The following is a 10,419-nucleotide window of genomic DNA, read 5'->3' on the forward strand; positions in this document are numbered from 1 at the left end:
GCGTCCCCTCCTCGCCCGCCCCCGCACCCCGCAGTGCCCCCGGCGCCACCTCACTCCCCGCCGGTTTTGGGTTTTTTTTTGTGAATGGGACACTCACGGAGCGGCCATGACGTCACCGCCGAGCCCTGCTTTGGCGTCCAATAGCGGGCCAGGCCTCGTCGTGCGGCCGCGGCGGCGATTGGCTGGCGGACCCGCGCGGGCGCCCACGCAGGCTGCCGCGGCGGCAGGTATAAAGGGGAGCGGGCGGGCGGTGCGTGGTACCGCGGATCGGCGGCAGCTCCGGAATCCTCCTCCGCACCGCTCCGCCGGTAAGCACCTCACAGGGGCCCGTTCTGGCCGCCTGCTCCTGCGTGGGGCTGGTGGCGTGAGCCCCGTTTCCCTCTCGCGGGGTGGTCGTTCCTCTGTTCGTGGGCACACGCGGGCAAAAGCATGGAGCCAGCTTAGGCGGGAGCGAGTTCGTTCTCGGCTTCTCTCCTCCTTTCCCCGTCCGACACGGCGTGGGGTGTCCCGGGGTGGCAGGCACCGTCTGGGGCGCCCCGAGGGCCCGTAGGGCAGCGAAGCGTCCTCTGGGAGGTGCCCCCTCGTTCAGCTGAGCCGCATCTGCAACTGGGAGGTAGCAAAAATGCAGCTGATGTGGTAGCTAAGGAGCTAACGGTGTGCTTGAGTCGATGATACCGACGGTGTATGAAAAAATGGTTTAGCTCAAAGCAGATATGTTCAGTATATATATTTATTTTAAAAAGTCGTAATGTCTGATTTTTGACTTATCCTTCTGGTTTCAGAGTAGAAATATTTGTTGAAATAAAACTTCTTAATTCTTATCATGTAATCTGAACTAACATATAAGTGTGCTGACTGTTAAGGAGCAGTTTCAGCTAAAGTGCCAAAGTGGCACATCAATCTTGAAAATACTGAACACTAAATATTATTTTTTCCTTTGACTTTTAACCCATAATCTGTGCCTATTCACATTGGGCACAGTGACTGGGATATTGTGTGCAGCAGTTAGTCAGAGGAGTGTGTTTTCCACCAGTTTGAAGTCTGCACTAAGTTGAATGCAGACAGTTGTCCAGAACTGTAGCTCTGAAAAGCTGCGTTTTTTGTCCTCTGTAGTATTTAAAAGTATTTAAAAATTCTGAAAAAAAACCCTAAAGCAAATGTCAATAATCAAAAGAAATTGTAATGCCAGAAAAGGATAAAAAAGCTGTTAGTATTTGTGCTACTTGTGGCTAGGAAATGATGACCTCTTTAGCAGATCTTACAGGACTGAGAGGCTTGGAAAACGGCCATTGCTTGATGTACCTCTTTGTTGTAGAGAGGAAATCATGGTTATGCTGAAGATTTCATCTTTCCTTGCTGTTTATGCCTTGGTCGTGTGCCAGATGGAAAGCTTCCAGGCAGCCCCAGTCAGGTAAGAAGCTGGTCCTGTTGCTGAGTGCTACATCTAAATGGTATGGAAACACTTGATATTCTTTAGTCATCTAGGAGGGAAATAGCCTACAGTGAATGAGAAAGATGGCTCCTTTTGCTGCTATTTCTGACATCTTGTGGCTTTTGAAATGCGCATCTGAAACACAGAATGCTGTGCATGAGGAGGGTTTACACACTCACACCAGTGACAGAGGCTGCCAATGCTGTGCAGCAGTGTCTGGCTCTCTGCAGCAGACCAGGTTTTATTCATCCTCCTGTGCTTGCTCTGCCTAGACCTGGCTTGGAGTCCATATCGGATCGAGTGACCCTCAGTGATTATGAAGCCCGGAGGTTATTAAATGCGCTGGTGAAAGAGTTCCTACAGATGACAGCAGAAGAGCTGGAACAAGCCTCTGAGGGTAACAGGTAAGGACTGCAGTCCTGGGGCACAAGAAGGGCAAGGGGAGAGCATTATGTCTGTGATACTTAACAAAAGCCATCTGACCAGACCCTCTGCAGGTCAAGATTTTTTTTTTTTTTTCCTTTTCTTTGGGTTATGGCTCACCTAACTGGTAGAAGGATGATACTGCAGAGACATCCTAATGTTGGTATTGGGAGAATGGCTTCCACCTAGTTAACCTGCTTCTGTCTGTCTTTTCCACTGAAAGTGGAGGGCGATTTGAGCTTGAATAAGGGGTTGTGTTAAAATATGGCAGCAAAAGGTATGTCTTCCTAGGGGGAGTGTTAGGGGCTGTTCAGTCACTCTTGGATTCTCTGTCATGAAAGTGCATGCTTTTGTAAGGCATGGAAAGTCCCTGTCAGAGGAGATGTGTTCCTCCTAATGCACGCAGCACCACTCTCCTCTGAAGACCAAAGGCATGCAAGAGCATTTGCATTATCCTAACAAGATTTGTACTGCAAAGCATGGTGGTGATGAAACTGAACAGCATGCTGATTATACAGAAAATAAAACTTCCTGCTCCTTGACTATGAGCATCAAAAAGGCTAATGAACTTGCATTTCCAACAAAGTCAAACTCATTGAAAAACAATGTTTTTCTTCTGACTGCATTTGTATGCACCTTCCTTGCATGGAATGTGAGGTGGTAGTATTTATTTATTAAGTATTTATTATTTTTTAAGTTTTCTTTTTATTATTTATTTAAGTTTTCTAACTGTAGATATTTATCTAGAGGAGAAATGCATGAACATGCATGTTTGAGATTACTCTTCCTTTGGGCATGTTTTTTTGTTTTTTTTTTTTTTCCCCCTTGCAGCCTGGATAGACCTATTTCCAAACGCTGTGCCAGTCTGAGTACTTGTGTGCTGGGCAAACTGTCTCAAGAATTGCACAAATTGCAAACTTACCCTCGCACTGACGTCGGGGCTGGAACTCCTGGCAAGAAACGAAATGTGCTGAGTGACCTGGAACACGAACGTTATGCAAACTTTCAGGACCCCCTAGGAAACAACTAGACCTGCTTAGTTTTCCCCTTCCCTCCCCTCCCCCTTTTTTTTTTTTTTATGCATGTGGATCCAACTTTGATTGCTAACTTTGCTATGTTTTTTTTAATTGTTTTTGACAGAGAATGTTTGAGATGGACCTGATGTTAGGAAGACAGAGAACGTAACATGCATACCAAGCTAGGGGAAAAAAGTAAATAAATACAAATGAACAGCACTGCCTTGAGATTTCAAATGATTTTCCTAGTCCCTGATTAAAAAAACCTAAACTTCTAAACAAGATTCTTTATTTCTGGCTGCTAAATGTACAAGTAGACTCATCTTTCGTGCCTGCCATGCACTTGTTCAATAAACCTATTTTTCTATAAGGGTTAGATCTGTTTGGTTTAATAACTTTTTATAGAATGTAACACTTCTAAATATGGCAAGAAAAAAACGTACAAGTTGTGTTAATGTATGATAGGCAATCCAGTAATTCTAGAAGAGTTGCAAGAGAACTTAGAAATTGAAATTATATACATAGATTCATGCTGGTGTAGTCAGGCATGCATGCAGTCCTGTTAGAAAGGATCCTGAGAAGCAAAGGAATTAGGAAAAGCTTGTACTGATTTGTTCAAACTAGAAATGTAATCCTGTTTAAAACTGGGTACTGAACATTTCCAGGTAAGAATTTTTGTGTTCTTTTCCTTTTTTTCCTTCTTACTCTACAATAGGTCTTTACATTAACGTATTAAAAACTTGGGTATCTTTAAGGTATTTCTACTAATTCAAGACAATATAATGAATTGTAAATTAAGAGGCACAGCTATGTCTCTACAGGTCTGCTGATGCAGCACTGTATCATCTGTCTTGTAATCAGAGGCCTGATCCAAAAAATTGTCACTGATGTTACAAACAGTATTTGTTGTTAACATTAATAAACTCTTTTGCAATGCTTCTTTGAGAAAAATCCCTCCTATCACAAGAAAGTCATGGCTGTAGTAGAAAATTGCCTTAAGCAAGGACTGTGTGGTTGTGTATGCCTTGAAGTCTCCTTTCTAGTGAAAATATAGTTCTGAGCAGAGAACTAATTGTTGAAGTTGGTAAACTTCTGCCATGGTGAAGTGCTTTACTGTCAGAGGTCTGACTGCTGGGAAGAGGAGCTCTCACATCCCCATGAAATACACAGAAGCAGGATGTTCTTGTGGTTCAGGTCTGAAAGCAATTGGTCGGCTGCTGTGCAGGTACAGCCCTGCCACAGTCACTAGCAAAGCTCCTGTAGTTGTCAGTCATGCCAGGATTTCATGTGTTTTTTGGACATTCTGGATCAGCAGGTGGTACTGTCCTTCAGCAACATTACAAGCAAAATGCAGGTCTCTGCTCTTGGAAGAAGTGAGGTTTGGTTAAATGCTCCAGACTTGGACCTCCTTGGCACTGCTCTGTTGGTCATGGTGATGCTGATGGCAGGAAGGGCACAGATGTTGCTGAAAATCTGGCTTGGTTTAGTCTTAAATTTAAGTGCCCAAGAAAGGAAGGGCTTAGCCATCTTTTGTAAGCTGAGCCTGACACTTAGGGAAATAAAGTTCTAAAAAAAATTAGTCTTTAAGTTGTTGCTTTCTGCATAGCAAGCCTACACTTTGTTTTATAGAAACACCTTTCTCAGGCATAGAACCACTACTGATATTTCATTGTAAGCAGGGGAGATACTTCAGGATGTAACTCTTTGTTTTCCTTTTGAAAAGCAGTGTCACAGCACAGAAGAGGGCGTGCAACACAGCAACCTGTGTGACCCATCGTTTGGCAGATTTCCTGAGCAGGTCAGGAGGAGTGGGCAAGAGCAACTTTGTACCAACCAACGTGGGATCCAAAGCCTTTGGCAGGCGAAGAAGAAGCGTTCAAATATAGAAAGCTGAACAATGATGTGAATATGGTAAATATGTTGCAATAAATAAATAGAATCTGCAGTGCAGGGAACCTGTGGCATTATCAGAATTCCAGTGTTCCAGTCCTAGAGTGATAATCTGAGAAAGCAAGGCAGGTGACAGTATAAAAGAGAACACAAGTGTAATAGTAGCATGTTTAGGCTGTGAAGAAGTGCTTTTATAGATGTTCTGCTCAGATAGCTAGCTTCATGGTGCATTAAGTAAATGCAACAGTTATGTTTAAATTATGTACCTGTTTTACTGGTAATATTTCAGTATCAACACATCAGTAACTCTGGTTTTGTTTCTTTCAGATTGTCATGAAATTGAAAATTCGACTTTAATTTCTATCAAAAGCAACTTTTCTCCATAAACCAAGACAGCCAAAAAGAAGATTAATTTTGCATCCTAATATTAAAAATGTTTTATTTAATACAAATGAAAACACTTGTTATGTATAGTACAAGAGAATCTAGTTATTAAAGTTAAATTATTGTATATTCTTTTTATATGCAACTCTATTTCAAATAAAATGTGACAGCATCTATTATTTATTTATCTTCCAGCTTATATGTGATCCATGCTACTTATCCTGGCACTACTGCCACAACTCGGGGATTATACTAAACTGCTGCCTGGCAGGGCATATGTGTATTATACGGTGTGCTGTGCCTTGATGTAAAACACTAAACTAACCTGATTGTACAGTATGTTAACAAACCAAAACAAAGCACTTCAATATTGTATCATTTGTGAATTTACACAAAATTAAAAAATGTATTTTTAGATACACGTGGATTGAGAAACTGATTATTCATTTAAGCACTTCTACAGAAACATTTGGCACTAACCCAACAATGCAGATCAGAGGGCCCATTGACTCCCTATAACTATAGGGCTAACTATAAATACTAGGATTTGAGTCAAAAGTTTAGAACAGGAAGAACAGTTGTTTCTTAGACATTTTAGTCAAGCAGTACCTCAGAAAGTCACCACTTAGTGAGACTTCTGCCAGAAAAGTAAAAAAAAGCCACAGCTACATTTAATAAAACTATAGAGGCAAACTTCATCATTTGTGGCTTAAGTAAAATGCTTTTATACAGGATGTAGTTCTGATGAAACGGCCTAATGTGCTTTTTAGTTTTTTTGTCTAAGGTCAAAAAAATGAACTGGAAAGGGAGCGAAAAAGGAGCTACGGAAATGTACATTTCCTTTAAGCAATCCTGAAACAGAGTCTATTTAGGGATCAGGGATAAATAATTAGTGTGAGTGGAGAAGAGGGTAGCTGGAAGCAATCCACGGACTTTTACATGGTGCTGCCAACTTCCTCCTCAAAGCTGCTGCTGTTTCAGATTAGTAGCTGAGTCAGATACTTCTTTAGATTTGTTTTGTGCTCCACAGCCTGACACTAAAATCTGCTTCATCAGTTCAGATGAAGATCACCTCGCCACACAAAGTCGAGGTTAAGGCTCTCATGATATCTCTGTCTGTCTCTGCTGCAGGTGTAATAGCAAAAAGAGAAGCACGCTCAACCAGACGTAGACATAGCCAGTAAGGCCACCCAGAGACAACGCTTCTGTACCATGCTCATTTGTGGTCATGGTTTTGCTCCTTGGGGAACATTTCAGCCCTGGTAAGTCAGTGTACAAAGTAGACCACTTAGAAGATATATAATAGTTCAGAGGGGAAAGTTCCAGTGCCTAAATGGGCAAAGAAGGGATGTTCAGGTTTGGCTGGTGGTTCTGGAGATGGTCTATTGCTTTTTCCATTTTCCTCCAAAGTATCAGGATTGCCCACAACAGGGTGTACTGTACCTGCTTGGTGAACCACCACCCTTGTATTCATACAAGGGACTGGTTTTTTTGTTTGTTCTTCTTTCCTTAGGAAGAAATAATTACTTTCATATTTAAAGATATATTCCTGTTGTATCTTTTATATCTTTTCTCATTAAAATCTCTATATGCACAGCAATGCAATATGCTTACCAAATAAATATGTCTATAAAGGACAGATATTCATAGCACTATAAAAGCACAGGCAAAGAGGAAAAAAGGTGAGAACTCTCACATCCATTTCTGTGATGTGATGAGATAGAAACCCTTCACCACAGAACTGAGTGGGTCAGAGCTTTAGGAGAAGCAGATTATTGTTAAACCATGACAAAGCGGGAGGTATAAGCACTAATATTTTAATTTCTTAAATTTTGAGGCAGTGGTAGAAGGAATTGCAGAGCCAGTAGAACCTTGTAAATTGCTTCAACTGACCGTGAACAAGTGGAAGAAACTGCTTGTTATTTAAAGTACGCTTCTTGATATTTGTACACAAATTCCTCAGCTCCTAAATAAACCCCAAACTACTACCCTAGAAAATCTCTTGCTGAATTAGAATTTAATAAGGGAAAGTATGGTTTCTAATGTACTTACCTTTCCATTTTAATTACATTGCCATTCTAAGCATGCTGAAAGCTGGCAGAAAGCATGTTGGTGCAGTGTGTGAGTGGCATCAAACCCAAGGTACTTAACATTCAGTCAGCCACAGCAATACAGATCAGTCATGCACAAGTGTTTGTATTCTTGTTTACCAGGCAGTATCATCATGACTATAGTTGGGTTTTGATGTTTTTAGATGCTTGTTAGGGTGTGTTTTCTTTAACCAATAGTTTGGGGGTTTAAGCTGTGTGCAAACGAAGGCTTTGGGAATGTACTTTGCAAGCAAAGGCAGAGCAAGGAGAAATTTCTGAGGAACAAATGGCAGAGGATAACTTATTGTAGACTGACATCATGGCATTATAGAGTTTTTAGACTTAAATTTTGCAGAATATTTTCTAGTGGCTTGGTTTTCCAGTACAAATATGGACATGAACCCCAAGTAGGCCCAGGAAAGTTGCATTTTGCCCAGTCCTCTGCTTTGGGCAGACTGGAAGTAAAAAAGCACCATCTTGTGGCCAGTGAATACCCATAGTAAGGATACACAGAGATGCCTCTCAGATGAGGGAGCTACCTGCCTGCTCCTGCTTTTGTATTGTGGCCAGTTAGACTTGGGGTGGGTGAGTGAGGGTGGCACCTTGGGCTAGTGCCATGAGCCAAACCAACCTCCTCGTCCCCTGGAGAGGGCTCTGGGGATGGGGACATGCAGGAGCATGCAGTGGGCTCCTCAGGGTGTCATGGTGCCCTGGGGCCACTGTGCAGGGTTATAGCACCTCACACAGTATCAGGCAGGTGTGAGCCAGCTGCCATGGGGCTGGGTGATGGATAACAGAGAACCTAATAACAACACATGCCCCTGTTGACCTCTGCAGCTGCCCAAACAGGGATGCTGGAGCTGTTCAGCTGTGCATTTTTTTGCCAAGGGGCAGGTGATTTCCTCCTAGATCTTACATGTTTTCCGTATCATGCACCAAGATATTGCTGCATGTATTGGTAAAGCATGATTTTGAAATAACCCAAGTGGACTTTCGCTGTGGCTGTCTCCAGATATTTATATCCCTTTTTTCTCCTTCTGTTAGTGGAATTTAATTCATCTTCCTGAAAGCTTCCATCATCTGCAGTGTGAGAAAGGAGCAGAGCTAATGCTATTGCTTCTGACACTGAGCACTGCCAAAAGCAACTTAGAGCAGGCAGTAGTAAATTTTGGTATTGGTTATCTAATCCAGCATCATCATGTCTAATTAGCAGATTGAATGTCTCTACAAGGTGAAGAATTTAAACCACGCTGGAGGTTTTGGTTCTGTACATTTTTTTAGATTGAACTATTTCAGAACAGGAGAATACCTGTTAGAGATCAACTGGGCATTTCAAGCCTAATTTCACCCATGCTGAATGATGGCAAATTCTTTCCTAGCTGGACATGCTCACTGCTACTGATGATCAGTTAAACCCTGCCCTGGGTGCTGAAAAGGGTCCACATGGCACCCTTCCTTCCCTCCCCCCTTCCTTGCACAGTCAGCTGGCTTCCTGTCTAGCTTTTGCTGTTTAGAAAACCAGTTGCTTAGTTTTTGTTTGCTCCCCCTCAGGCCATTTCTGCTCTGTGAAAGTGCTTAATCCTATGGCTATTTGGAGTCTTTATGGCTTCTTCATAGCTTTGCAGACACTTTAAAAGTCAAAATCAATTATGTCTGCCACATTGATTTGTCCATTATTCTGCTGACATGCTTGAAAGGTGGTTATAGGTCTTCACCGTCTCTTGTTGTAGATGGAGCCAATTATTCTGATTAGCATATTTCCTAAAATAGTCACATAGATAGTTTATAATTCCATTAATAGCTCGTGATGTAACCATGTTTTTATACTGAAAAACATCAGTTATTACCAGTGGGTAGGAATGACCTGTTACTGCAAATGAATTCCAAGAAAAAGCATCAAAGGGAAGGATGACAATACCAGTACAGTGACTTCCATGAGAACAGGCAGATTTTATCTATGAATGAAGCTCAGTAGCTTGAAGGTATTTTTTAGCATGTTGCTTCTCCTAGAAAGGCTGAAAAAAACAATGCTGCCAGATACGTTTTTGAGTGTGTGTATATTTTCCAGGCAAGGGTTTTAGTCTTAGTTACCAAAATACTTCCATCCTAGGCTGGAAAATCCTTCTTTATCATTCTATACTTAAAGATACCACCTAAGAGTTAAATTAGTTATGAAAATGAATATTGATTTGTATTCTTAATGTAACAGAAGCAGGGAATTAAATAGAAAAAGGAGACAGCTTCAAATACTGGAATTGCTGCAAAGTTGAAATGAAAGCTGCTCAAGTTTTAATTTAAAAGACTTACTGATAAGCAGACTGAGGGCTAAGCCATTTGAAAAACTTTGGGTATATTGACTGTGAAGTCAAAGATTTCTTCACAGACTATGCATTGCCTATTTCTAGCTCAAGCTTATTCTTGGTGCCATTGCAAACTTGAATGGGCAAAAGTTTTGTATGATGTGAAGCTGCCTTTTGCTTCTCTTTCCTATCTTAGGTTCTCAGAAGAGACAAAATGTCTATATTGTAACTTTTTTCACACAACAGTGGCAGAACTATGTGTTATCTTGCTCCATGGGTGTTGAAGCACTGGTTTTACAACTGTGTGTGTAGAACCACTTGCATTTAGTATTTAACTATCCTAAACATTTTTGTGACTGAAGTTCTTAATGGGATTAGGGCTTGTATTCAGTTGTTCCAGTGACTTTCTGAACGATGATGGAATATCACCCTATAGCAACACGTTGACTGCTGCTGCCCTGGTGTCTTGGGTCAGCGCAGTCATTTCGGAAGCTGGGAGGGGTGGGCCCGGTGAGAAGCTGCTGGAAGGTTCCCTGGTTCCATTCCCTGCCCTGGCTCTGTCCATGGCTGAGTAGATACAGGAAGCTGGATGTGCCTCTGTGAGTAACATAGTGAAGAAAGGAAAAATGAAACTGCAAAAATATAAGAAGAGGACCCGCAGAGCAGAGTAGAGGATGAAGAGAGAGAGAAACGCCAGAGAAAAGACACCCAGGTCAGTGAAAAGGAGGTGGAAAGGTGCCTGAGCAGAGGTTTCCCTCAGCCTGTGGTAAAATGGCGGCTGTGTCCCCGCAGCCATGGAGGAGCGCGGTGGAGTGGTTCTTGAAGGTCCACGGTGGGGTAAATGTGGATTTGTAGTGCCTGAAGTGTCACAGTTGGGCAGAGGT

The 10,419-nt window shown here is 42.1% G+C and overlaps 1 protein-coding gene across 4 annotated transcripts; it reads left to right on the top strand.

Annotated features, from left to right (window-relative positions):
* Positions 1-207: 207 nt before the first annotated feature.
* On the top strand, positions 208-4,667 carry LOC139804676 (calcitonin). Of its 4 annotated transcripts, none has more exons than XR_011729492.1 (5): positions 227-308; positions 1,316-1,411; positions 1,705-1,836; positions 2,687-3,066; positions 4,598-4,667. XR_011729492.1 is itself a non-coding variant. In XM_071762141.1 (4 exons), exons 2-4 carry the CDS (start codon positions 1,326-1,328, stop codon positions 2,883-2,885), a joined length of 417 nt encoding a protein of 138 aa, XP_071618242.1. In that variant the 5' UTR covers positions 208-308; positions 1,316-1,325; the 3' UTR covers positions 2,886-3,245. The 4 variants fall into 4 exon arrangements, 2 of the variants coding, with proteins under 2 accessions (XP_071618242.1, XP_071618240.1); XR_011729491.1 differs by having other exon boundaries at positions 4,595-4,659; XM_071762141.1 differs by lacking the exon at positions 4,598-4,667 and having other exon boundaries at positions 208-308; positions 2,687-3,245.
* The last annotated feature ends 5,752 nt before the right edge of the window (positions 4,668-10,419 follow it).

Source organism: Heliangelus exortis, chromosome 18 (genome assembly GCF_036169615.1).
Source record: "Heliangelus exortis chromosome 18, bHelExo1.hap1, whole genome shotgun sequence".
NCBI classification, from domain to species: Eukaryota; Metazoa; Chordata; class Aves; order Apodiformes; family Trochilidae; genus Heliangelus; species Heliangelus exortis.

Bases quoted from the DNA above. Each gene is read 5' to 3' on its own strand.
- LOC139804676 (XM_071762141.1), top strand. From the start codon at position 1,326: ATGGTTATGCTGAAGATTTCATCTTTCCTTGCTGTTTATGCCTTGGTC. The intron at 1,412-1,704 runs GTAAGAAGCTGG...TGCTCTGCCTAG, and splicing joins TTCCAGGCAGCCCCAGTCAG to ACCTGGCTTGGAGTCCATAT. The intron at 1,837-2,686 runs GTAAGGACTGCA...TCCCCCTTGCAG, and splicing joins CAAGCCTCTGAGGGTAACAG to CCTGGATAGACCTATTTCCA.